At 53.1% G+C, this 27,748-nt stretch overlaps 1 protein-coding gene across 2 annotated transcripts in view; it reads left to right on the top strand.

Annotated features, from left to right (window-relative positions):
- WHRN (whirlin) overlaps positions 1 to 27,748 on the top strand; it is a 50,982-nt gene that overhangs the window by 7,555 nt on the left and 15,679 nt on the right. For both annotated transcript variants that reach the window (XM_083806903.1, XM_083806902.1), the window contains exons 2-3: positions 7,442 to 7,657; positions 17,356 to 17,481. In XM_083806903.1, coding sequence (XP_083663029.1) covers positions 7,442 to 7,657; positions 17,356 to 17,481 — 342 coding nt within the window. The remainder of the gene's footprint in view (positions 1 to 7,441; positions 7,658 to 17,355; positions 17,482 to 27,748) is intronic.

Here is a 27,748-nt window from a genome sequence, read left to right as displayed (position 1 = left end):
TTAGATGAACTTCTGCAAATTGCTCCCACCACGGTGCTGTTACATGCTGTAAAAGCTCCCTCTGCCTCCATCCTGTGGTACTTCTGCATTTCTCTCCCCTTCAGTTTTTTTTCCTCTCAAGCCTGTTGCCTCACTTTTTTTGGACTTAGTACAAAATTGTATGGTACTTCGGTGATCGATAACCTCCCCGCTGACCTTTCCAGCTCGCAAATGGAGGGAGTGCGTGGATGCCCATTATCTGAGCAGCCCGAGAAGCCGAGCAGCCCCTGTGAGTCTATTATCAAAAAGAAAGTGGCTGCGGCAAGGGGGAGGATGGCTCCCGGTTAATGCTGCTTGTTTCAGACTGATCTACCCACTAAGAGAGTGAATTGGAATAGATTGCTCATTTCATTAGCGACGGAGGTAAGTGAGTGGGCTGTATCTGTACGAGACGCGTATTTTATTCAGGCTGCCAGAAGAGTGCTGGTGATTAATTGCCATTCATTTCTGACATCTGTGTTCCTACTGGGGGGGGTTGGAGGTCTGGAAGATGCTTTTACAAAGCCTTTCAGCTCCCTTCAAGTGGAAAGAACGGGGGGAAAACTCTCAAGGTGGAAGGGGAAAGTCTTCAGTAGTGTGAGACTTGCTGGGCACGGATGGGTTTCGGGGAGGGTGGCAGCTGTCAGTAGGTCTCAGCAAAGAACACGCTGTGTTGTGTGTTTTTTCCGAAGGTAATAGCAGTGAGTACATGAGATGGGTTTCCTTTTTTTTTTTTTTTATTTTAAGCAGTCTACCTCACTCCCAAAGGCTTTGATAGGTAATTAAATAATGTGTTGTCAGAGGATCAGTGGCTGTATGGAATCAGTCTGCCCTTCTCTCTGGCACTTGCTTTTTCTAATAATATTTCCAGGCAATTGGTGACTGTTTCCCTGCTAAATGTTTTGGCGCTGATCTCCACATTCGGTTGAATTATTTCCTTAAGCTCTTCTAGCAGGTGTGCTCGTGCATTGTGGTGCCAGTGTTAAAGCTTTCACACCGTGCTCTTCCAATGCATTATAGGTGGGACAGAGCCAAATATCTGAGCCTGGAGCAGAACGCAGCAGCACGAACAGCGTGGTGCAGGTCCCTGAAACGGCTCGAGAAAGGAAAGTCTGCGCTGCCTGATGCTGCAGAGGGGATTAAGGAGGTGGAATTATTTTATTTAATGGTCCAGTGTAAATGGGTTAGGTTTAGTATGCCCATCGAATAGCATGCTTTCCCGAGAGCCTGCAGGCTGAGTTGTGCTGTTCATTTTTGTGATGTTAACTCTGCAGTCGCTGGGCACAAACTTGGTGGAGAAGTTCATCCAGAGCCTGTCCATGGGCCGCACGCTTTCTCTGGTACGTGCAAGCTCAGGTCTGGTGAGCTCTTCCCTCTGCCCCAGGGGGCTGGGGTGACCTGTTTAGGGCTAGAGCTTCGTTCATACGGGCAGGCGCTGGCCCTCTTACGTGCTGTTGGTGGCTCCTCTCCTGATGATGAGGAGGGTCCAGGACCTCGCTGTGCCTTATGAGCAGGGCTGACGGCAAAATTGACGTCAGGGGACTTGTGCCAGTTTGGTAGCACTGTGGCACCTTGGGAGCAGGGAAAGGCAAAGCACTTGGTGTTGGAACAGCTGCTAGGCACGGGGCAAGCAGCCTGAAGGCTGAAGTGGGGGAGGTACAATGACGGAAACCTGTCAGAAAGCCCCCTTCACCGAGGGGCTGGTGCAGCTTTGCCTGCCAAAAAAAACCCTGCTCAGAGGGGGGTTTTGGGACCCTACGTAACATTGCAGGAGGTACAAGGTGGGAGAAGTCAATGTGGTAAGGCTGAGAAATGATTCCTGTTGATTGATGGACATCCAGGAAGACCAGCTGGAAAATGGACCCTGTCCTTTGCCATAGATACTGTCCCTGCCGGCTGAAATCCCTGTGTGATGGCGGGGAAAGATGTGCTGAGGAAGCTGCCTGCACGGTCTGTGAGTAAATAGCACCTTTGATCCCAGATCATCAGCTGGCTTTTTCTCACCAGCCCCAAGAAATTAAAATGAAACAGAACAATCCTGGGACAGCAGGGTGGAGGTGAGGAGACTTTAGAGGTCCCTGATGTCAGCTACAGCAAGAAATGTGGATGGAAAACAAAGGCTGCAAAGCGTGATTCCAGGTGGGGCTGCTGAAGCTCCAGCAGAAGGATGCCCAGGCTTGGCTTCTCCATGCTGGAGCTTCGGTTCCTCTCCTGGCTCAGCCCAGAGCCCCCTGTGCCACCAGGCTGAGCTGCTTGCCTCCCCTGAAATGACTTTTCTTTCCATGCCAGCTATTTCTACTTTCCTTTATTAGAAGCAAGATTTTGCTCTCATTCTGCAGTCATCTCCCTGGGATGCTCCAGCACCTCACCGTGTCCCGAGCTGGGGAGCAGCAGTGCTGTGGGAGCTCCCTGCAGCCCCCGGCCAGCCCGCGGGGGTCCCGGCTGCACTTCGCATTGCTTTGGCCCTAATGCCTGTGGCGGTGCAGCAGCTGGCATAAACAGCCCCGTTAAATCCACCTCATATCTCAGTGCTGAAGCAATAAAAATTGACAGGACCAAGGTGGTGTTGTAAGAAACTCACTGCAAATGCTCTGCTAGGGTGGTCACTTGGGTTCCTCTTCAGATCCGGCACTGGGGTTAGAGCCCCCTTTAGTGGGTGCCTTCTCCCAAAGCATGCTGTAACGGTTTGAAGAACAGCTGGAAAGTAATTATCTCGTGCTGCTAACTTTCCAAAGGTGCTTGGTAATCATGCTCAGTGGATGAGAAAATTACCTGCCAACTTCTTTGGGATGTCAAATCACCCTGGTTTCTTCTGGACTCTGAAAGCTGCTGAGAGCCTGCTGGCCGTGTATGTTTGCAGGGCTGAAGGGACTAAATGGGGAGGAGCAGGGGAGGGCACCCATCTCTCACATGCACCAGGCATGGTGAGAGCCTGCCTGGGTGCCTGGATGGAAAATCCAGATTATGCAGCTTGGAGGGGACTCGCTGCTGGGGCTGCCTCAGCTTTCTTTCCAAAACGGGAAGACGTGTCAGCCTCCTTACGGAGAGAATAAAGGCTGCTCCCAGTCAAGGCACCAGGATGGAAAATAGCAAAAGGCAGTGGCAATGCTCAGCTCTGCTGCCTGGCAGCCCTGCAGTCATACAGCCCTGCTGTGATACAGCCTGGTGTCAGCGTGGGGTTGGCTTTGCACGTAGGATGGGAACTGGCCTCAGCCCTTCACCTCCAGGTGAGTCACAGGCTGTGCAGTGTCAAGACAGTCCCTTTCCATCTGGGGCCCTGATCTAATGTGGTCCTGTGCCTCCAGGGATTGGCCCCCCAGCAGGTTCTGCTCCAGGGGTCTCTCCGGTGCCTCTGGGAGCATCACTGTTCCTCTGTTTCTCCCAAGGGTATTGGGTTTCATCTCCCCAGGTACCAGGAGGGGAACTGGTGCGAACCAGAGGATGAAACCAGCCTCGGTAAAGCCAGAAAAAAATAAAGAGAGTGAAGAGGAGAAACTTTCCCTGTGCAGGAAAATGGATAGCTGCTCCGTTCCCTTGGAGCTCAACAAAGCAGCTGGTGGGGATTTCTGTCTCTGGATGTGCTATGGAAGCTTCTCCCACTTGGCTCACCTGATGCTTCCTCATCTTGCAGCTCTGCCTGCCAAGGTTTTATAGGCTCATGCCAGATCTTGTTCCTTTGCCTGCTGTGCTTTATGGAACACCTGTGGTGCTGCCATCCGAGGGGAAAACACTGCTTCCCATCTCTGCTCACAGCCCGCCAGCTTGTGTTTAAATCTCTAGTGGCTGCCTCATGGACAGAAAGTTTCCTGGAGGCCCAAGTGTGTGAGCAAAATGGACTTTAACGGTCACTGCGTTGGAGAAGCCGTTTGCGCTGACCTCCCTGCGATGTTTGACAAGGCTCGGGTGGCCCGAGGGAGGATGCAGGTGGTGCTGAGCAGACCTTGTGCTCCTCAACCTCCTGCTCTCCCCCCCCTCAAACAGGGGCTGTGCAGGAGGGGAAAAGCAGATTCCTTTAGCTGTTTGTACTTGCAGCCAAAGGATTTACCCCCTGAGCTGGTACAAACCCAGGCTTATATTAAAAATAAAGTCTTTTCAAGCTGATGCACGACCATGAATCAGATCTATTCTTGTAAATCAGCTACAACTGTGCTTCACCGGCTGCGTCTCAGAGCTGTGCTTGAGCATCCTCTAGGCAAGGGAGGGAGGAGGGTTGGTGCTGTTGGCAGCGAAGTGTTGTTTGTGTTGCACTAAAGATCCAGTCTAGGTAACAGGATGCATTTGTTGGTGCTAAGAGGCTGATTAATTTGCTGACTCTGGCAATTAACTTCCCTCTGTAATGCTGCAGCTTGAAGGAAGCGAGCGGCGAGTTGCCTGTAAAAGCTGAGGGAGGAGGGTTTTGTTAGCAGAGGGCAAAAACTTAGGAGCCCCTTGCCTGTGAAGTTAGGAACAAATGGAGCAATTCCATCAGTGTTTGGGCAGAAACCACACTGGGCTTGTAGGACCAAATTGTTATATTATAGAGCCCTGGGTGGGGGTGTCTGGGTGCTGAGTGGGGCAGCTGCGGTCCTCTGCGACAGCCAGGCAGTGTTCGAGCATTGGGGAGAGGAAGCGTGAGCCTCGCTGCTTCATGCCTGGAAACCTGCTGAGGATGACATGACAGCCCCAGCCACCATCGTGCCTTCCTTGGGGTCTGGCAGCAGCAGCATCCCCATGGCACCACCAGCTTCTGCTGGCTCCCTCCTCTCCTGCCAGCTCCTCCTGTACCTGTGCTGCTGCCTCCCAGCAGCTGCTCCGCTCCCCGCGGCGCTCTGCGGTCACCCCTATGCATAAAACATCTCCCCGCTGGCGGCGATCCCGTCTCCTGGTGGCCTTGTCAAGGGAACTGCAGAGAAACATAACAAGTCCCTCGTAAATTTCTGGCCTCTCATCATGGGAAAGTTTGCTGTGTCTGCAGAGAACAGCCCTGCTGTCCTGTGCTTTTGGTGGATGACATTAGCCCAGGCAGGGAGGGAGCTCCTGGGGCTAGGGACACGTCCTGGTGCTGAGCCCTGCCTGCGCCTGCTGCCTTCTCCCATGCCTGGTGCCTGTGCTGTGTGGTGCAAACCGCGGGGTTATTTTCGGTTCCCGTGTCACTGCCAGGATGGGTGCTCTGAGGAAGGGAAGAAATGGGGTCCCTGCTTGTGTGCCTGGCCTGGCCGCAGCTCTTGAGGTATTTCCATTTGCTCCTTATTTAAATTGCACCGACGTTCAGCTGCTGGCTTTGGGGCGCTGCATGAACACCCAGGCGAGGAGTGCCCCCAGTCAGAGCATGCAGAGCCCCCTCTTTCATTTAGAGGGGCAGAAGGGTGGGAGCATGGGCGTCAGTGGATAGGGTCACCCGGTGTTCCTGGGTGGAGCGGGGACCGGACCCTGTGTCCCTCGGGACGTGGCTTGGTCACCCCGTGTGTTTGGTGCGATCGCGTTGTCCTCGTTGTTTGCTGGTGCCTGATGAGGAGCTGCAGCCTCATTTAGAGACGAGGTTTTCCTCGTGGGACTCTCAGTGCTGTTTTGCCGTCTCGGTACCTAGTTACATAAACAGCATTACTCAGACTTAAAAGAGGATTTCATAGAAATGGCTCCAGTCTGAATGAATGAACGAGACAGGAGATGGGGCGCAGCTCCCCACAGAAAGCAGGGATCACGCTGCACTGGTGGCTGTAGGGCAGGTGAGAACCACTCTGCCACCTGCAGCTCATGGGCGCGGTGTCCTAGGGCTGTGTGCGAGGCTTTGGGCTGGGAAGCCGAGCTGTGCCCTGAAGCACTGGGGCGTGCTGCTCTGCTCTCAGCCAGCCAGCCTGGCCTCTGCGAGCTTGCTGGGACAGGGTGACAGCTGGTGGCAGGGCTGGGACGAGTCCCCATCGCGGAGGTGGGGCAGGGGAACCCGGTGCTTGCCGCTGGCAGGGTGAGAAGCGAGGTGTAAAAGTGCAGGGACGCAGCTGTGGTACCCCTGGCAGGATGGAGCCCAGTGAAGCCACAAGGAGGGATTTGTCTCCTGGTTTGCTTATTTTGGAAAGACCGATTCATTGGTTGTGCGTACCAGTTAGCTAAAGCTCGCTGTCTGCTTCAGAAAGGCTGACCTACCTGTGGCAGAGCTTGGTGGTCCGGGTAGCCTGGGAGGTGCACGATGAGTTTGCCGTGGGACGATGCAGCACCCCTGGCTGTGCTACAGGGTCTGGGGGAGCTAAAGGGATGGGGGCTGGCTCAGCAAGCAGCCCGGGCTGTTGTAGCTCTCTGCGCTTGTCCTGCTGGGGCTGCTGGTTTCGTGGTGCTTGCTTCAGCTCTCCAGGCACGCGGTGACCTTGGGAGCGTGTGACCGACCGGCAGCCAAACCGCGGTGCAGGACGGAGATGCTGAACGGGGAATTGGCGAGCTGGATCCTCGCTCTGGCAGGGAGGACCAGGAGCGGTGCCAGGTCAGAGCTGGGACCCGGCCAGCCCGGCGTTACTGACGATATTACTCCTTCCCCAAGAGCTGCCGGCGTTTGTTCTTCCCCATCACGATCTTTGCTTGGCAGCTTCTGCTCGGTGGGGAGAGGAGACCTTGCGGGGGCACCTCAGTGAAAGGATGCACGTATGGAAGAAAACAAAGCAGCTCCTTTATGAGAGCAGGTCCTGAGTGCTGATGTTGCCGAGGCCTCAGAAGGGATCAGCACTTACAGCCGTCCCCAGGGAGGACTCCTGTAATGTTAATGGTGTTTTGATAAAAGCTTTGTCAGCTCCTCGCAGTGGAAGCTGGGGAGTCACAGGAGCAATTGCAAATGGCCTTATCTGGATCTCAAGGCCATCTTGGTGCGTGCTGTCTTATACATATTTATATATGTTTGTTAATGAGTGTACTCGTTAATTGGCTGCTTGTGCTGGGAGGGCAGCTGGTAATGAAATGGCAAGAGAGGCGAAATTTCTGGGTGCGCTGTCAAGCAGCGCCTACTCCTGACGGCAGGATGGGGTTTGGGACCAGGCTGGGGGGGACCAACAGTGCTGTTCTCCCCAGGCAACGATCCTTGTCCTGCTTTGACCGCGTTCTGAGGCTGCTGAAAAGGCTCAGTGTGGGATTGGGTCCACACCGCGGTTTCCCCTAGGCATGTCACGGCCCAGCCTGCCTCCTAGCCTCAGCTTCAGCTGCTCTCTCCCTGGCTGGTGGAGAGAGCATTTCCTCTGTTGGCAGCAACATGGCCTGGGTCCTGCTGTAGTTCAAGAGAATATAAAAATCCCAGATCTTTCACTAGCTTTTCATGTAGCTCAGTCATTCAAGCCATGCTGCAAACACCAACAGAGATCTTTCACCCTCAAGGAAAGACAAAGCCGTGTCACTCCATAGCCCGGAGCCAGGTCGTCCTTTGCCTCCGCGGGCATTAACCCCCTCTTGTCTTTGGCTTGTCTTCCAGGTCCTGAAAGGCTGCAAGAAGCTGAACCTGTCCGTACACTCGGTGGGCCGCATCCCCGGGGGCTATGTCACCAACCACATCTACACCTGGGTGGACCCGCAGGGCCGCAGCGTGTCCCCGCCGCTGGGCCTGCCGCACCACCAGAACAGCTCGCTGCGCAAGGACAGCGAGAAGAGGAGCCACCTCCAGCTCCTGCAGGAGGGCGATGAGAAAAAGGTGAGCGGGGGGGGCAGCCACGGCCCTGCAGGCCCGTCCGCAGTTACCTGTTCCCGTGCGAGTGCCATATTCTGGCTTCCCTTGGGGCAGCCTTTATAGCAGAATATGCCGTGTCCCATTCTCCCCCCCGGGTCTGTAGCTTTCCTTCAGTTTCCACTGGGGAGCTGTGTGAGGCAAGACGGATTGGTTTTGGTCCCGTCTGATGCAAGTACAACTTGAGCCCATAATCCTTCCTGAGCTGGAGACGAGGCGCCGTCCAGACGCAGACTTGTCTGGCAGTGAGAGTGCTGTCAGGACGGTTAAATGAGAAATTGCTTGTAAGGCTTTTCCCAAGCAGGTTGTTGTTTTGGCTCGAGGCCCTTTGCTATTATGGTCAGTGGGAGACTGACCCTCTGTTCTGGTCGGGAGGGCCTGTGGGTGCGGAGGGCTGGATCCCAGCGTGCATTACTGTCCTTCTGCTGGCCTTTCAGATCTTTCCTCAGATGTTTCCATCAGGCTTTCTTGGGTGTCTTGGCAGGTTTGCCTAAGTAAAAATAAATAAATAAATAAACTGCTTCCAAAATTGCTATAAAATAAAACAGATACTTTTCTGCTTGGGGAGAGGCGAGCAGAGCCAGGAGGGGCCTGGACAGTGCCCGTGCAAAGCCCTGGCAAGTGAAAACAGAGCAGGAAGGGAACAGTTTTCATACTGGTGCCCAGGGGAGCTGGCGGGATCTGGCCAGTGGTGGGTGGACCACTGCAGCGGGGCCTGTGGCAGAACAGAAAGCATATCAGCACGTCTCATTCCCAGTCCTCTTCTCTGACTGTGAGCCCATCATCCCTTGAGATAGGCCATATAATAAGCAAAGCCACCTGACTGTGTGTTCACTGTGCAATATCTCATCTCAGGGATTTAGTTTTCTTCTCCTTTGTGCTTCTTGTGCACAGAGAGACCTTGAGACTCATTGCAGATGCAGAGGAACAGCGCTTCGATGCCCTCGTGTTGGGGTATGGGCTAGAGGGGCAGATGCTGCTCTCAGCAGTGATGGATAGGGAACCTGTTTGTCCCGTGCCAGCAGATGGTATCGCCTCTGTGGTGTTCGTGGGACATCCAGGTACTGTCATATGAGTGAGTGGGGGCACTTGCTGCCCAAAGGCATGGAGTTATCTGAAGCCTCGACATATTTCCTTCTGCTTATCCTGAGATCACTCTGGCTGCCCCCAGCGCTTTGATTGTTTGCCCCAAATGTCCTCAGCTCAGCCTGGAAAGCTGTAAGCTGGGGCCTCCCAACTCAGCCAGAGAGGGAAAAATCTAATTCAGGATGAGGCAGTTTGCTGATGAAATATTCATGTGGGCCACGAGGGAGAAGGGCACATTATTTTTACTTTAAGAAGAGAAACTGCTGCCGGCTTGCTGGTGTCCCCCACCCCCTACCACTCCGTGTCACCTTGATACAGCCCCTGCAGAGCACGCAGAGGCTCTTTGAAGCTGCAGATAGGAGGTGTTTCTGCATGTCGTTCCTTTACAGCTTGCTGTGGAACAACATGAGATGCTCAGAAGCCTGCTGCTGTGCAAGTCCCTTCCCAAGCGTCTGATCTCCAGGGAGATGTGCTGCGGGGCTCTCTGGCAGGGTTGGTGCTGCATGGGCTGCCGTTGGACCAAAGCACCCTCCTCTTTGCTGCTCTGGTCCCAGGCTCGCCAAAGCTGTATCCTGGGCGTGCACAGGAAAATGAATGAACTTTGCAAGTTAAACCAGCCTTAATTACCGTAGCTTCATTTGCTTCGGAAGGGAATTCAAGCCAAGTTGAATGAAGGCCACATTAAATTTCTAAGAGCATCCATGGCTTGGATGCTGTTGCCCAAACTCACTCCCAAAGTGCGAGGGCCCCCAGCTCCAAGTGTGGCACCATCCTGGCCTCAGCCTGGCTGCAGGACCTTGGTGTGCAGGAGAGGCTGTCCTCGCTCTGAGCTGTGCTCTGGTGCTGTTGCTGGCTTTTCCCAAATCTGTGCTTGTTCTTCCATTCCCTGGCACTGCCTTCTTGCAGTCTGGGCAAGCAGACAGCCCTTTGAGTCCTTCTAATGGAGGATCACGCACTGATCCCAGGGCAGGGCATGGGCACCCCTCTATTAACCAGGAAGAGTCAATTGCAATTGCAGAAAATGTTTGAAGCTCACAGAAATGGGTTTGTAAAGAGCTGATGCAGAGGGCAGTGCTGGACCATGAGAGCAGGCACTACTCCACCTTCTCCTGGCATCACTCCTCTGGGGCACATCACAGCTGCCACTGCTGTTCCCATCTGACCCCCCCAGGCCCCACTGGCCACGTTACCCTCCTTTTCCCAGCAGCTGTGGGCTGGGTGGTGTTCCAGTCCTGGGAGCCCGACGCAGCTTGCGCCTGGCCCTTGGCTCCTCGGCTCCTCCAGACGTGATGTGGGGCAGTGAAAGCAAGCCCCACCGTGATCAAAGGCTGGCTGGCAGCAAGGAGAGCCTGACCTGGCCGGTGGCTTTGAGAGGGGTTGTTTGGTGTGACTGCATGTTATTGGTCTGAATATGTGCTTCAGGGCATGAATTTACAGAGTTGTTTTGTCCTGCCATTTCTGTGCACCACTGAGAGATGAAAATACGCCCCAGAACAGGGGAGCGGTCTGCCTCTAGCTTTTTTCTTTTCCACTTGTGTTTGTTTATATATTGCTGTTAGAAATGGGGTTGTTCTGTTCACAAATACCATGCAAATAAATGCAACGTATCCCTGGTTAATTCAGCCCAGTCAGCTGGAATTGACAGGTATCCCTGAGGGCTGTTTGATTTCTGGATGGCTTTACATCCTAAGGCAAAGGTTGGGGATTAGTGGGGTTTTTCCACCCCCCACCCCCCATTGCTAATCGATCTGAATGTCCTGGAACACATACGCAAAAGCGTTCTAGCAGGCACTGTTTGGGAAAATGGGCAGAGATCAGGCTTCAGCCCTACAGCAGGAGGATGTAAACCAGGAACTTTGTTAATGCTTTGCTACAGTTCAGTAAACCTGCAGTGCTGCAGTGGTTAAGGAGATGTTTCCAGCTTTTGCAAGGTTAAATTCGAGGTTGGAGGTGTCCTGCATTCATCAGGCAATAGAGATATCCCTGTCTGGCTACCTTTCTCCCCAGTGCTGCTGTTCCTGCTGAAAGGATGGATTTTGTAGCGTAGTTTAACAAGTTTGCTTATCTGCAGGCAGGAGCATTCATTATCAAAAGGCTTGAAATGGAAACCGCTGCTGTTGGCGTGCGTGTGACAGCGTAAGTGATCTGTCTGGCGGCGGAGGGACGGGCACGTGGCTGCCTGCCATCCCGCGGCGGGCACCCGGCGGTGGATGAAGGCACGGAGCAGATGGGCTGCAGCGGTGTGTGGCCAGGCTGGGGGGGCTTTCAGCTCACCGGCAGGCTCACCTCCTCGGGGAGCTTGGCTGTAGCACAGGTTCAGCCCAGAAGGCAGCCAGCACTGCTGGTGCTTTGCTCACCCTTGGCTTCGGATCTTTGCATGGACGCTGGGATTCCGTTGCTTTTGGCTATGAAAGGAACTGTTTTGGGGATTTGGGAAGCTACCAGTGGGCTGTCCACTGACTTTGCTTTCACCCTCCTTTCCAGGCAGGGGTTCTGGGCCAAAACGCAGCTTGGGTCAGGAGCTCTTCTGAATGGACAAGCAGGAGGTGGATGCTAAGACCTGGGTCAGTCACTCAGTGTAGTCCTGACCTAGTATGAATAATATGTCAGGAGAAGGCACAAGGGGTGCAAGAGTTAATGGGAACGGAGGGATGAGGGAGGTGCTGGCACATATGCACCTGTGGTTGTGCAAGTTGTTGCAAATCTTGATGCTGTCCATGTTCACGTTGTCTGTGCCAGGTTGAAGAGATGGCTGTATTTCCAAGTTTTCCCTATTACTAGTTTCCTGTGGTCACAAACAGGCAGCCTTCCCTGCAGCCAGAATGAGTGGGCTTGTTGTGCACTCTGTGCACATCTTCCCCATAGGTGAAGTAGCCAGGGATGGCGGGCAGTAGCTAGTTTGAAATGAAGAGCTAGCGGTGCTGCAGAGCTCAGGGGACGTTCCTGGAGCTGTCCGTCTCCAGGACAGACACAGCGGCAGGACACAGTCCCTCGGCAGCATCCCAATGGAGGAAGCAAACTCCTTGCTGGGGAGGTGGGACCTGCTTGCAGTGGTCACCCCATGTTTCAGAGCAGGTTAATGTTTATGATCTGTTCAGGCTCAAACCGTTGGGATTTTGACAACAGCAAAAACCACTTATGCTGTGAATTGTCATTGATGCACTTCTGGGATCAACAGCTTATTTCATTAAAAGCACTTTGGAAACCATCAGCCAGCAAAAACTCATAGGTGCTGCTCAGCTGGGAGGAAGACGAAATGCTCTGCAAGTGTTGCACTGCTAATTCCCCGAGAAATGCCATTTCATCAGCTGAATTGTTGCTCTAATGTGCTGATTGCCAAGGGAGCTGCTTACTCCTTTATGCTTTTGGTGCAGCAAAAGAAAGAAAAATATATTCAGAGAAGAGAATGAGAACCTCTCTTTGCCTCCAGGCAATTTTGTATTCAAAAGTAGCTATGTTTGTTACCAAAAAAAAAAAGAAAGCAAAAAACAAAAAGAAAAAATACATCTGTGATAACATTGTGTGGCTTGAATGCTTTCGGGAGGCTAATGGTGACTACTTGAGCATGAAGGATAAGAGATGCAGGAGAGATAAGGACAGATTTCTTTCTCTTGGGTTGTGATGACGTTTTCAGCGTGGAGCAGCACAGCTCCCTGCTTCTCCTGCTGTTTGCCTGCTCTGACCTTGCTGGGTTTGTGGCTAGAGGCCTGCCCAGGCTACTTGCCGACTCGTGGTCACCTCCCCACCTGCCTGCAGGTTTTCTGTGGAGATTGAGCATGTGCCATGGGTGGCTGGTCCCTCGGTCCCTGAGGTAAAAATTATCCCTCTGCCTTGGGCCGCACTGCCCTGGCAGGCCTCACCTCAGCACGGCCCTCAGGTCAACCCATGCCGGGGTGCTGTCCTTCGCTACAGGCACTTTAAGCAGAAACAACACCCAAAAGTGATGTTTGTTTCCCAAAGGACTACAAGCCCCAGTGGGGTTCAACAGCAGCCGGGTGGATGGCCCAGCCTGGAGACCGTCGTGTGGTGCCACTGTTTTGGCCTGCCCGTCCCCCTGCGCCAGGTGTCACCGCTCAGCCGTGGGAGGTGGGCTCGCACCTCGGCACGATGTCCAGACATGAGCCGGTGGGGTTCCCTCCGTAAGCAGGAGGGGAGATGAGCCCCGCGAGCCCCCTTAAGTGTTGTTTTTGTCGTGTGTTAGCAGTAATGGCATGGAAATAGCTGTCGGCACGGGTGAAACCTCCTCCGTCTGTCACGCAGCTGTGCGCTGAATTGTACCGATGCAGAGCAATTCTTGTCTGAAAGAGCTTTTTCTAATGGTAAAATTGAATCTGTCAACAGGTAATTTCATAAACCCGGAGAAAAGAAATCCCATGCAAGAATCAACTCAGAGCAAACGCCTTATCGATTATGTGGGTTTTTTTTCTTCATTTCCTGCAGCAGCAGGAGGAAGATGTTTCAGTGCTGAAATTGAGATTAAAATTGTGTCCCTGACCTTCCAAATGCCGCATTGTACGTGCAGGGGTAGCCTAGGGCTGGCCTCGGCCCTGGTGAGGCACAGGGGAGGAGGTGAGCGCTGTGTAGCCCCAGGGACAGCACGGCTTGGACCGTGCTCTGCAGCTGTGCCACAGCCCCCGTCCCACCCCGTGGCCATGCTTGCAGCATGGGCTTGAGGAGCAGGAGAGGTGCCCTCGGAGGGCATCGCAATGGCTGGGGACCATCCCGTGCCTGGGGGAGCCGGTGTGACGATGCCAACCCCAGCGGCAGCCTCACAGCGTGTCTGTGGCAGGCCCCGTCCCTGCAGACAGCCTCCTGGAGGCAGCAGGCCCTTGAGAAACTCCGCAAACTGCCTCCCCCATTATCCCTAAGCCCCTGAGCAGGGATAGGGGCTTCATCCTGGCAATCGGCTTATCGCTGGGTTTGGCTCCTGGAGCGCCATCTCCCTGCGCCTCCTTCCTGCCTCCCTCGCCCGTCCTCCGCCTGATCAAACCGATCCTCCCGCCTGTGTGCGCTCGCTTCATTTCTCGGCTATTCCCTAAATCTGCCGTTTGTCAATAAGCCGAACGCTTTCAGAGTTGTTTTTTCCTCCAGCCCCTGCTGTTGTGATGCTTTCCCAGCAGCCCGAGGTTCTCTTGCAATTTCTGCAGCGTTTATTTGGAGAGGCGTAGGTAGTTGTTGATTAAGAAACGCAATTAAGCCTTCAACAACCCAACTTGCAGGGATTGCCAGCAGTAACATTTTTAAGTGATGCTTTTTTTTTTTTTTTTTTTTTAACCACACAGCTGAAGCTTGCAGGGAGGAAGGTCTTTCAGACCTTTATTGCTCGGGGCTGTATTCATTGGTTTCCACTTGCTGCTTCTTGAGGACTAGATTCTCCTGATACGTGTGTGAACATAAACTAGCTCTCTCAGCACCACCGCAGCTTTGAAGGAGTATCTCTTATTCAATCCGATGATACTGGGGTGGGGAGATGAGCTTCCAAATCCCTCGGGCGGTGTTAAAAGGAAATGTAAATGTCTTGATACGGAGCTACTGCTTGCGTTGCTAGCCTTAGCGCAGTGCTGGTGAATTTATTTGTTGTTCAGGGATGCACGGAGGGGGAGTGTGGCCAGAACCAGGCTATTTTTACCCTGATCTGTGGTTTTGTGGGCTTTGCTGCTATGTGTATTTTTATCAAAGTTGGGGAATTTTTTAAATGTATGGCAATGGTGTGGTGAAGAAATTCTAGTAGGGGGGAAAACCCTGAATGTTGTTAGGACAAACGGAGAGAAAAGAGAAAGATTTTGGACAAGTTTAATGTTCTTCTGGTTTAAAAAAGCACAGTGAAACTTCTGTAATGTAATGGTTCAGTCAGAGCAACATTTTCACGTAAAAAAAAAAAAGTTAAACTGCCCTTGATTTTGGCAGGCAAATGCTCTGCTGGGTGGGTAGTCTGCCAGCTTTCCTCTCCAGCCTGGAGCATGAAGGTGTCTTTATGGTTCCTTTATAATGCTTCAATCCTAAAATTGTTTCCAGCAATTTGTGCGCTGCAAAACAGGTGAGGGATTAACCCAGGGGATTTCAGTTCTGTGCAGCCCCAGATGAGGGCGGTGATGCAGGTGGATAACTTCTCACAGCTCCCGTGCCTGGCTTTCCGAGGCACAGCCATTCACCGAGTGCGAGCAGCGGGTGCTGTGCTGAGAGCGGCGGTGGCGTGTTTGTGGGATCACCCCAGCTTTGGCCCACAGCCCCACGAAGCACAAGCTGATGAGGCATTAGTGGAGTTTCCAGCCGGCTGTGATCCCAGCATGGAAAAGCAGGAACTGTTTTGGCATCCACGTCGTAAAGTACACAATTTTGCAGCTCCTACTCCCTGCCAGTCCCTAGGCAGACTTCTGTCCTGCGGCTGCTTTACCACCCAGATAAAAAGGATTTTCATTGCCAGTCTCCCTAAAGCTGGGCTGAATTCTCTGCATAATGCGGTGTCCTCCAGAAAGGCAGGTTAATTAATGAACTGAAGCTGGAAATGACTTTCCCATCCAGGTAAACGTGAAAGCTTTTGATTTGACTGGGCTGAAGAGTTTAAATATAAAAACCCGTTCACAAGCAGGCCTGGTTCTGGTTGTTTCTGCCAGAATGAAATGCGTCTTGGCTTTTCCCATTTGTTTTTATTCCTGCTGTCTGCTTTTCTCCAGAATTGGCTTGAAACTTGGGACAAAAGAGAAATAAAAAAAACCCACCACCAACCTGGAGTTATTAATTTAGAAAATGTCATGCGGTGACTGCACAAAGGCCGTTTTAAATTGAGAGCCCCCACGGGAGCTAAACACAGGCTTGCTCATCCCCTCTAAATTCTCACCCGAACCTTCATCCACCACCGGGCCCTGCGGGCAGGGGAGGTGGGAGGCGGGCAGCTGGCGGTGCTGGTGGCTTTGGGACCCCTGCAGCATCAGCGACGGCAGCTCGGGTGCTGCACGGTGCTGCTGCTGTCGGAGCGCTGCGGAAAGCGCTGAGCATCTGTTGTGGTATGTGCTGGTGTCCTGAGCAGCACAGGTGGAACATCTGCCCAAGCGTTATTAATGAGAGATAATCAGGCACGTGGCTGTGCGGAGGGTTCCTGAATGCCTTCTGTGCAGGATGCTCTGAGGACGGGCGAGGCGTCCTGGTGGGTTTAGCAGCGAGATGGAGGGGACCACGGGTACCTGTAGGAGCGAGGCTTCAGGTACACGAGGGTGTGCTGCTTGCTCCAGCAGTGACCGGATCACGCCCGGCTGTTTGGGTGTCCCCAGTCAGTACCTGCACATCACATTTCTGCTCAGGTCCTGAGCCTGAGCTGGAGGTTGGGAGCGAAACACCACAGCGTACAGGCAGGGCCAGATTTGGAAGGGAAACTAACTTTGCAGCGCTGGTTGCTCCCTGATGGGGAGAGTCAGGCGCTGCCCCTGCTGCAGGCATGAGCTGCAGGAGTGCCACTGGGTCTTCTGCAAGCCCCGAGGTCCTTTACAGGGATGGGCAGCAGGACAGGCTGGGGCTAGGACATCTCGTCCCTTCCTCCATGGTATTCCTTGGTGAAGCAGTTGCAACGAAGTCCTCGCTGGAGCAGTTTTTCTGTTGCTTGTTCTCTGCCCTCCCTCCAGGGAGAGAGCTTCTGGGGCAGCCCCTTGCAGTCGTGCTGTGTGAGAGAAGGGCAGAAAAGTCGAGCTGGGCCGTTTCCCAGCCGGGATGGCTGTGGGTAATTACTGTGTGATCATGTTTGCACAGGGCACAGGCAGGGCAAGGGGGAATTCGCAGCCAGCGCAGACCAGCACTGCTCCATCAGTGTCAGCGGTGCTTTGGGGGTTTGTCTCAGCTAAGAGAGCCGCTCCTGGATGTGAAAGGTGTTTGCCATAAGTAAAACCAAGAGCCTGTTTTTTCGGTTGATGTTTTTAGTCCTTAACACTAAGGGCTGGTTTTCTGTCGAATATAGGGAGGAGAAAGGAGCACTGGCATCCAGCGGTGCTGGCAGTGCCCTGTCTGGCTGATCCCCTTGCTGGGCTCCAGCCCGCAGAGCGGCCTTGGTCCGTGGCTGAGCTGCGTCTCCTTCCCTGAGTCCCAGACCCCTCCATGAATAACGTTGCTCCTCCACATCGGCTGTCTCATGCCTCCTTCACGTTAACCTCCTGCCATTGCAGTGCTCTCCTGCTGGATTTGTCACCTGGGCCTTTCCACCTTCTTTCTCTTCCAAGTTTTCGGAGAGCTGCTGTCCTCCACGCCTTCCCAGCACGATCAGCCCATCCGCCCCATTTGAGTCCCTGAGTCGCTGAAAGACAGGAAAAGACAAAACAAACCCAAATCATGGGTGCTGCAAGTTCTCCATGACCCGCTGGAAAATGTCCCCTGCAAGTATCACCCCGTCTGTTGCCCTGGGGTTGGTCGTGCTGTCCCCTGGTGGCGCACAGGGCATTGCCCTCCCTGCAGGTCCGTTTGCCTCCAAAGCATATTTTGAGCCACAGCCACCCCGACAATTCCTCTAGATGGGGCGATGGACAAGTCTGTCAGAAGCGTGGAGCTGAGGTGCAGCTCCCGGACACCACTCAGCGTCTGCTCCTCCTCCTCTGCAGGTCAATCTGGTCCTGAACGAAGGGAAGTCCCTGGGGCTTATGATCCGAGGAGGGGCAGAATATTCCTTGGGCATCTACATCACCGGCGTGGACAAAGGCTCCGAAGCAGAGAGCACGGGCTTAAAGGTAAGAGCGACCCCAGAGCAGGCTGGGGGGGGAAGGAGAGCTTCACACGGCCGGGGCTGCAGGCACGGGGCTCTGGCACACAGCTGCCTCTGCTCCTGCTCTGCAGGGCTGTCAGTGGAGAGGTAAGTGGTGTGTTTCTGGAGGTGGTGTTTCAGGGCAGGCTGGTGTCACGTTTTGGGTACTAAGGCTTGCGGGAGTCAGGCTGTCATGCAGAAAGAAGTGCAGCCTTACGGCCTGTGGAGTAGGTTGTACCCACCTTCTGCCTTAGCTCACCCCCTGCCTGATTTCTCCGCCTTGAGACAGCCTGGGGTTGTTCTCGGTACAGGTACCTGAGGCTGCAGCACAGACCTAGCAGGTGAAGAAAGTCACTCTCACCTCCCTGAGCTGGCAGGGACGAGTTTTCCATTAAAGCTCCTGGTCCTGTGCCTTCTCCTTGCGTCTCGCATCCAAACCCATTAAGTTTGGAGCTCGTTTTCCGCACAAGGAGCTCCGAGCCTGCCTGCAGGGCTGCGGTTAGCTGCCGCCATGCGAGGAGGGCAGGATTGCTGCAGTGGGAACAGGTGTGTGCCACTTTCCTCCCGCAGCGTTGTCATTTGCAAGGATCGTGTCTTAACAAGCAGGAGCAGCAGGTTCACCCTCGGGGCTGGAGCAGAGCCGATCAATCAGCAGCCTAAGAGCTGGTGTGACTTGGGGTTATGGCACGCACCCTCCATGCTCAAACAGGTTCCTGAGGGGTTGTCTGGGCCCTTCTGAGGCTGGACTGCTCTAGGCCAGAGTTTGATACAGTTTTGTCATGGACCTCTTGCAAAGCAAGACGCTACATCTCTTTTTTATTATACATTTTTTTAATCCCACCACTTACAATGCACGCATCACCTCAGAGCTCCCCCATCCTTCCTGCTGTACCGGGTCTCAGAATACGATGGGACATAGTGGGACCTCATTTGTGTGTGGTCAGGGTGCTTGGGGGTAAACTTTTATTTGTTCTATAGCACTGACCAGTAAAATAAGTTGAAAAGGGAGCTGTTAGATGTCAGGTGCATCTCCATGCTGCTGATCGGCGGGGTGTGTTCGAGACTCAAACCCTCCAGGCTGTAGCATTTTACTTCACCACTCAGAGGTTCTTTTCTGTCATTTTTCTCCTAAGAGACCCTGCTCCTTGCAATCTCACTGCACTTCTTGCTGTCTCCAGTGCAGTCCCATGGGCTCTTACAGCCAGCTCTTTCCCTGCTACTTGTGTCAGTCAAGACTGGATGGATATTAAACTCCCTGGTGTCCCCTCAGTCCACTGCAATGGTGCTGGACTGCTGAATATCGAGGGGTAATCCCCTCTGATCCCCTCTCTGCATCACGAAGCGGTACGTTTCTCCCTTGATCAACCCTGGCCAGTTTAGGGCTAAGCCTTCAGCTTTGTCCCAGCGGCCTCACAAAGTCACTTACATCCCCCAGGGCTGCTGGGGTGAGGAGGGTGGGCAGTGGTGGAGAGGGCTGGGACAGACAGGATCCCGTCTCTCAGACAGCTTTGTACAAACTGGTTGCATCTGTCAGCACTGCGGTCACTTGGGTCCCCTTTATAGACACGGGAGAAGGAGGGAGACCTTTGCTGGGGTGATCCAACCACTTCTGAACTTAATTGTCTGCTCCAGGCTCCCGCTTCTCTCTGCCAGCTCTTTGACGCAATGAAAATGCTGAACTTGGAGGTCTGGGTCAGAGCCTTAATGGCTCAGGTCCTCAGCAGGGAAACGGGGATTTGGGCCCTGCCGTGTGAGAGGGTCACTGGGGGAGCATCCCAAGGAGACACCTTGGTGTTTCTCTCTGCTCACCCGTCCTTTAAAGCACTGCTCCGAGGCCGTGCGGCAGACACGGCCCGGGAGGAGTGGGTGCTGACGGCAGCTGTGTGTGAGGGCTCGTGGAAGGTGGAAGCTCGCTTGTGAAGGGTCGTGCCCCTTGCAGGGCAGCGAGGAGTGAAAGCTGCTGCTGCAGGCTCCCTGCAGACCCCCCTCCTGTCCTGCATCTGTGCTACTGCCCTGGGCTGGCACCTCGCCTGCACCCTGCCGCAGCATGCAGCCGTCCCCCAGGGGTGTTGGTGGAACACGAGGTGGTGGCAAGGGGCTGCAGGGACAGTGCTTGGGGCACGAGGATTTCAGGACAGACGATGAGAAGCATGGGATAATTTTTCCTCCTAAAGAGCAGAGGAGAGGGATTGGCATGAGCCAGTGTGTCACTTAGGTCGCTTTGCAGAGCCAGGGGAGCAGCCGTCTGGAAGCAAACCTGCTTGTCCCCTGTCCCTGTGCCCCAGGGTCAGACTTCACCTCACAAACACCAAAAGCCAGAAGGATTAAAGGCAGGAAAAGGGAAAAGTCACAGTTTTCCTGAGGTTGTTTCCTTTTGTTTCACGTGCAGTGCTTCTGTATTGCCCCAAACCCTGCTCCCCGCCGCATGGGGCGCGTCGCTGCCTTCCTGCTCTCAGTCTGCCAGCCGGTGGGCTCAGACAGCCAGCACCGCGAGATGCAGGCAGACAAGTCACAGCAGCACCACACGGCCAGCCCTCCGCCTCTCCTGTTGTGCCTGCCACGAAGGCAAGACGAAAATCACATGCACACGTAGTCCAGGCGGGCGGCACGCTGCGCGCCGTGCGGTCGGTGTGAGGGGCCGTGCCGCAGCGCTGGCTGCACGCTGGAGCCTCTGCTTGTTTGGTCTTTATCCCTCTATCCTTGCTGTTCTGGTTTCTAGATGCTGATCTGTGCACGCCAGCAGGCTGATGCTTTTCTGAACGTCAGGCTTTGTGTGATTTCAAATACGCATGCACATTTCCCCCCTGAGTTGTATATGCTGCAAGCTATAGATTGAGGACCGCTTGGAGGTTTGGAGATAAAGAAAGGCCTTTTAATTTCTGCTGTTAGACACAGTTGGGTGTAGACTGCGTCCACAAGCTCCCTGTGCTACTGCAGGTGGTGGTGGAAGGCATGTGGTACCACGAGGAGGGAACTGATGGCTTAATGCGATCGCCAGGTAACGCGTTGCTCTCTGAAACAGAAAATCTGTGGTTCTGTTCAGGGCGAGCTCAGCCTGGCCTGGCTGGAGTTGGTGGAAAGGTTCCTGCTGATTTCACAGGCAGAGGATCCATCTGAGGGTTTTGCTCCTTCCTCCAATGTCGGGATATGTCTCTTGCTCACCACATCCATTAGAAGTGTTTTGTCAGTGGGTAATTAACCACAGCCCTTTTCAGTGCTTAGGGGCAGAGAATAAAACCCCATGGAACGGGGCAGAGAATAAAACCCCATGGAATGTGCTGCCGAATCTGGTGCCTGGTCTCTGAGCCCTGGTGTTTGTTCCTTGCTGTCACAGATTCACAGTGACCTTGGGAAACTTGCTGTCAGCCCTGGAGCTCAGCAACGGATGCCTTGGTGGTACCGTTGAACTCCAGCCTCTTGAAATGGTGCCTAAGTGGGGGACAGGGATTTTAGGGGAATCTCTGACATAAATCCATGCGTTTATCTTCTCCTTTCAGGTACTTCTCTGCCCTGTTTTGCGTAGCCGTAGCTAAGGCTGCTCTGGGTGGGGCCAGTCCTCGTATTGTCCTGGCAGAGGCCTTTGGACACCAGTGTCCTTTAAGTAGCATGTGGGGAGAAGAGATGCTCTGGGGCAAGGGGGCAAGCAAGATGAGACTAAGAAACCAAGACATTGTTTTGCATAAAACAATATTTGCTCAAAAAAAAAAGGAAAGCAAAGATTTGGCAATACTGAATTTGTTACCAGATTTTTTTTTTGAGTTGATTCTGCCAGATCTTTAATTTTAGGGGAAAAAAAAAAGAAAACAGGAAGCCTTCTTGTGTCCATGGCACCAAATCAGAATTTTAGAATGTTGTATTGGGATTTTTTTTTAATTTCCCTTAAATGTTGATTAAAGGGCGAATAAAACAACGTCAAACCAGTTGAAACCAAGGCAGCTGCTCTCAGACCTGAAGCTATAACCTGCCCGTCCCCCCTGCAGAAACAGGGGGACAGACGAGCCCCGCTGCCACCGTCAGGCCGAGGTGACGCTGTCTGGGCACCGCGGCCACCATCCGAGCACTGTGCCGGTGCCAGCAGCAAGCAGGCTGCATCACTGCAGTCAGTAATTAAATGTTCGCCCTCTTGGCCTCGGCCTGTATGTTTATTCATTCTTGAGACTTCGGACAGTGCGTTCTTCAGGCGGGCTTGAAAATTTGCTGCTTCAGTGCAATTTCCCGGGCTGAAGAAGTGCAGGGTGGCAGAGGGCTGCAGAGTTGGAGCGTGAGCCAGCCTTGTTTGCTTTCAGCTCTGCCCTTCCCTCGTGACGTACACAGCGATGCCTCCGGGAGGTGAGCTTGTTCTGTTGGCACTTGGGGCTCTGCTCATCCTGATTTCTTCCGCATTCATTTTTTCCTAGTGTTGTATTTTATCAGGATGTTTTTTTAGGCTGTTTTTTTTTTGTTCTCTCCTTGACCTTTACATCAGAAATAGCAGATTTCAGGTAGCTTTCATTGAGCAAACAGCTCGATATTGAGTTTGCAGCACAAAGGCTGGGGTAGAAGGAGGCTGCCACAATCCCTATATATTCTCATACAAGAGAAGTAGAGAGAGGGACTATAAATAAGAAGACGTGAGTGATTTTGCATCAGCAGTGACATTCATGAAGCTGTCCCTTGAACAGTGGCTCACATTTTGAGGTCCGCACAGAGATAAAGATACTGACAAAGAGAACATAAAAAAGAGCCTCATGGGCAATAAGCTGTAAGGCGAGAGATGGACTATGGAGGCGCGTGCCTGTGGTGTGCAAGGTGTAGCCTCTCTGACGATGTCCCCTCTGTGGGGACACGTCGCTGCTTATACTGCTCCTCTGCTGGGAGGCCACCAGAAACCTCCCCGCAGCAGTGCTGGAACCCCACGAGACATCTTGTGTGCTTTTGTTTCTAGTCTGTGTTTGCCTTGCTCCCTGTATTTGTACTGCAAGGTGTTTGGGGGAAGCAACATGTTTTCCGACAGCACTTGGCACATGCTGCTCTCTTGCCTTGCTCCCGGATCTGTCTGATCCTTCCAACAGCCTGCGGTGGCCTCATTCGACGCGGATCATCTGCCCTGACCACTTCCCTCCTGGGGCAGTTGAGCACCTCCTTATTTTTCTGCGAGTCTCTATTCAGCTGTTGGTAAATTGATTCATACATTTTCCTGCCCGTATTTTTAATTTCTTAAGGTCTGCTTTCGTTAATTATTTGTGCTAGAGAGAGATTCCTTCTACTTCAGTGGTGTCTGTGAGGGTAATTTAACCTCTCTTCTGGCCCATTAGTGGCATTAAATAAGACTGGTGCTGGTGCCAAACCGCCTGGCATCCTGCTAGCCCTGTTATTCCCAGCTCAATTTGGTGTCATTTAACATTAACTCATATTTAAAATCTCTCACCTAGTTTTCTATCTGTGTGACTGAATTTCTCCCAGAGCCAATTTTTATCATTTTTAAGGGGCTTGAGGAGATCAGAGCCCTAGTCTTAACTCCATTAACTTTTCTTGACTGCACCTCCCTTTACCGTATTATTCTGTCTGTCTCCAGAAAGAGAAGGGGCCAGGCCCATCCTTGAGGTACGGTTTTTCTCAACTCTGTTCGGTTCTTCTCTGTGGTCACCTTTTGCACGCTATGTTCGGCCCCTGCATTTCAGGATAGATATTTCTCTAGAAAGTGAAAATAATCCCATTTCCAGAAGTGATCAGACACTGGATCCTCAGTGTCCCCCCACAATTTGCTGAGCACCACTGAAAACTTGTCCCTGAAACGTTCAGGGCAATAGCTTTTCTGCATGTTCTTTTACAACTTTTTTTTTGTGTCTTACTATTTTTTCTTTTATTCTGTGCTGGTCAGGACCTGCGCGTACAGCAAATAATTTGCTAGAGTCAACCTTTATTTTAACAGATGGTTTGTTTGCATTTCTGCACTCTTTTATTCCCTTCCCAGTTGTCCTTGACTTTTGGAGGAAAAAAAAAAAAGATATCGATGTTAATTAGCAAAAATCCTTTTCTGCCCTAATAGGAGTGTGTCATTAGATAGGCTGATTTGCAGTCGTTTAGGCTGTCCAGTGATTCCTTATCTGCCCTTCAGCGGCAATTATTTTTGCAAGGTCTTTTTCCCCTGCACGAGGTGCTCGCTTATCCAAGGATTTCGTGGCAGGTTCTTCTCACCCCTTGTTAATATTCAGGCAGCACCAGACAGAGGTGGTCTGGTGCTGGGCACCGCACTAACAGGACACGAGAACAGACAGCCACAGAGAACCAGGGAGAATAAATGATAAAAAAGCAATGAAGACACAGACAGACGTCGTGGCTCATCCAGGGCCCCTTCTGGTCTCCCTGCCAGCTTCCTTTTGGCCGGCTCTTGAGGAGAAAAATCTAAAGAATGGTTCATTAAATCTGTGTAACTGTCTTGAACAAAAAAATCATGAAAGTTTAATCCCCGATATGGGAAACTATTAAAGATTCATGATTACAATAAACGTATCTAATCGAATTTGGGTCTTCATTCTTTTGATGCTGCAGTGAGCCCAGTGCTCCTTCTGTGCTAGCAGCAAAATAAATCCCTTCCAGTGGACGGCCCAGTAAATTAAAGCGGCCTGGGAGATGATGGCCATTACACCTGGGTGCGTTTCTCTTGGCAGTTTAGTCACGTCCATAATCCACCCTCCTTGTTATGCTGGTGGTCAGCAATTTTCTGACTGCTGGATTCAAGCTGACAGATCTGGAAAAGATCTTGAAAGGAACCTAAGATATTTCTGCTGTCTGGTGGTTGGGAATGTGGTTGTCTGTGGGGTTTGCCTTCTCTTCGGCTCCCTCCCTCCCTGTTTCTGGGTCTCTCCGAATCAGCTCAGGTGGAGCTGGTGCCTCTGGCTCTTCCTGCAGCTGGTTCATAGAAGCAAGGCTGCTTTTCTTTCAGACCAGGGAAGCTTCACATCCCCGGCACGTGATTTTGGCAGTCGGTCTCTGCTCCGCAGCCTGCTGGAGTAGGTGTGAGCATCGCACCTTGACACAGCTCTGCTCTGTGCTCTCCCTGCCAGCCACTGCAAGGGGCCATCCTCTGATCATGACCTTGCCAAATCCAGCGCATCCCCCGTGCTGCGTCTTGTCCTTCCACAGGGAAAGTCAAAGGAGGGAAAGGCAAGCCAAGAGCAGATGGCTCTGATTGCAGGGGCTGCTGCTTTGAGAACCTTTCTGGAGCCAGAGGAGAAAGAAGGAAAGGAGAAAGAAGGTGCAGCAGGACCTGGAGCATGCCTCCCGCAGCGCCTTGCAGCAGCTGGTGCAGTGCCTCTGCCTCATGCTCCCTCTGCTCAGGGCCTTCATCAGCCCTTCATCAGCCCAGGCTTGACTTTGGGTCTCTCTCTCATCTCCAACATCTCTTTTGCATTATTAGCTGTGCAGCTGACCCATTAATCATGGTTACAAAGACAGTAAGCAGAGGGCATTGGCTGAACCATGCTGAGGCCAAAATGCAGAGGCCCTGACGGTGGTGGTGGTGGAGACTGGGCTGTCCTGGGCTGCCACAGCCCTTTCTATTCACCAGCCCCTCTGCACGTCACAGAGGAAGGAGATGTCCCCAGAAGAATGAGGCAGCTCAGCCTGAGGTGGCTGGTTAGGGCTGAACACAGAACTGAGCTCTGGTGCATCTGGGGTGCGCTTGGTGCCTTTGCTCTAGCTCCTTTCCTATTTTCTCCACTCAGTTTTTTTCCAGCCTCACTCAGCATCCCGTGTCCTTTCATCAGATGGAAAGGCAGACAAGAGCCCTTGACTTCTCATTATTGCCAGGATTATTTTATATAGCTCCATCAAGTCCCCACACATCGCCTCTTCTCTAAATTTAACAGGCCTAATCTTTACAATCTGTCCTTTCACAGGCACCTTCATCGCCACCAGTCATCACTTCCCTTCTCTGGAGCTTTCCTTTCTGTGTCTCCTTGCTGGGCAGGCAGGGACGTACCAGGGAATGCACTCACAGCAAGGTCACACATTCACGTGGATATCTCCAGTACAGTGGTTTTAGAACTGTTCTTGAGTTGTTTCTTACCACTCTTTCCTATCGCAGATTTTCTTTTGCATGCTTATTTGATCCTTCTCAGATCACAGCTGCACGCTGAGCAGCAGTGTTCCTTCAGCTGTTGGTCATAGTCCCTCACCTGTGTCTGCTCTTATTGTTCAAGAGGCATCACTCATGTCTTGGCCAGCTGCAAACACCTTCCTGGTCCTTTCAGACCACCTTTACCAGCCCCTTCTGGCACCTCTAGTCTGAACTAACCCAGATAGCTGAGTGGTGCTGGTAGATCCTGACTGGTCTCACATTGCTGCTACAGGCATCTTAGGATCTTCTTCCCTTCTCTTTCCCCCCTCCCAGATGTTCAGTAATCCTCAGCTTCTCCAATTCCTTTTGTCTTTTTGTGGCTTCTCAGGGAGACCCTGCGCCATCGCTAGCTCTGCATCTATTTTTGCAAGGCCAGAGGAGCAAAATGAGCTTCATGAATGACCCTCCAAGGCCAAGCATTGCTTTGGCTACGAGCAGAGCAGGGGAGCTTGAGACTGGAGGAGTCGACATGGTCAGCACAGGTGTCCTGGCAGGCCAAACGGTGCTCGGGAACAGCTCTCCTTATGGTGACCACGAGTCAGGAGGCTTTCCTGAGCTGTGCAGCACCTCGACCTGCCTGCTGAGGCTCAGTTGTGGACACGGGGACGAACGCAGGTCCCCACTGAGGCTTGCTCACACCCAGCCACGACCTTTAAAAGATGAAGGAGCAAGTTCTGTGGAATTTGCCCTGCATGTTCCTCCTCCTCCCACTATTTCTTCCTGAAAAGCTCTGCCATCCCAGTTCAAACTGTGGAGAGGGCAGAGGAGAAGAGGAGAGGTTTTGCCCTTGTCCCCAGAGATCTGTCTGGGGATGAGTTACCAGGCCCTGGCTTGGACTCTGGGCCAGCTGCAGAGGTGGCAGCCCAAGTGCTTTTCTCACGTTTGACCCGAGACCTAGGGCTCTAATCTCTACATCCTGGCCATGCGAGTCAAATTCCCCTTCCTGGCCACTTGCTTTGACCCAACAATAACTGGTCTTATGCCCACCTCGTGCCAGCACTGTTTGGGGAGCTTGCCACTGTGGAGGTCTGATGGCCGATATCGGTGCAGGCAGCAAGGAGGGAAGCTGCCCTGCATCCTCGGCACTTGGAAACTGCCTCTGTGGTCCCTAAAATAGCCCTAGCAATGCTTGCACAAGTGCCATACAGTGGGTTTGGGGTGCCACTAGGGAGAACAGGCCCGGGGCCTCTGTAACAGGCATCTGGAATTTTCTTCAAGACGCATTTCAAAAGAAAACAAAGCAAAATGTAATAACAATTAGGCTGCTGCAATTTCCCCTCGAGCACTGCTGGGAGGAGCATAATTTAAGGTAATTGTGGTTTTCTTTGCTATTAAGCCAACTTTGCTCTACAGCAGCCTGTGGGGGAGGTCTCCTGGTGCCACAAAAATACGTAAAACTGGCAGAAACGGGAGGCTGAGACCACGGCACTGTGGAGTATGGGAAGGGCACGTGGAGCCGGGCTGTGGCCACTGCTTTGGTGTGAGCCCTGGGGTCAGAATCCCCACGGGCTGAGGTGATTGTGTTCCCCTTAAGGCCCTGGGTAGCGCTCACGGTTGTGCCCTGTGCCCCTGGCTGGTTACACGGCAGCTGGGACAGCCTCTCGGTGCTGGGTATCGGTCCCTGAACGTGGCTGCTGACAGGGCCAGATTCTGCTTGTGAAATACTCACCACAGTAGGGCTCCGGGCATGCGATTTGCAGTGGTTTCAGGTGGCTCATGAGATGAGCACGGAGCCGTGGTCCTTCGGCCACCCTGGGACTCCCCACCAGCTGCTCTTCCCCTTCTCTCCACTTGATTTCTCATAAAATCGCCCCTTGGGGGGCTGCGGGGTGCCAGTCACACCACAGGCCTTGGTACTCTCAGGGCCCCTCTCACCCAGGGACAATGCTGCTGTCACGCTCTGCGCCAGGCTTGTGATTGCTGGCGGAAGGGAAAGGTCCCTGGGAAGTGCCTTTCTGGGTCCTTCTAGCCTTGAAGCTGCCAGTTCTTGTTGGCTGTACTGGCTGCCACAGGCCTAGCAGCATGGGCAGGAGTGTGTGTGTGCAGGGGGCCTGTACGTGTGCCAGTCCTGCTGCTGCAGCCCCCTGCCCCTCAGCCGACAGCGCTGGGCCTGGAGAGCAGCCGGCGCGGCCCTATAACCCCGTGAGGTGCA

Source organism: Anser anser, assembly GCF_964211835.1.
Source record: "Anser anser genome assembly, chromosome: 21".
NCBI classification, from domain to species: Eukaryota; Metazoa; Chordata; class Aves; order Anseriformes; family Anatidae; genus Anser; species Anser anser.
This window is presented reverse-complemented; position numbering and strand designations above follow the sequence as displayed.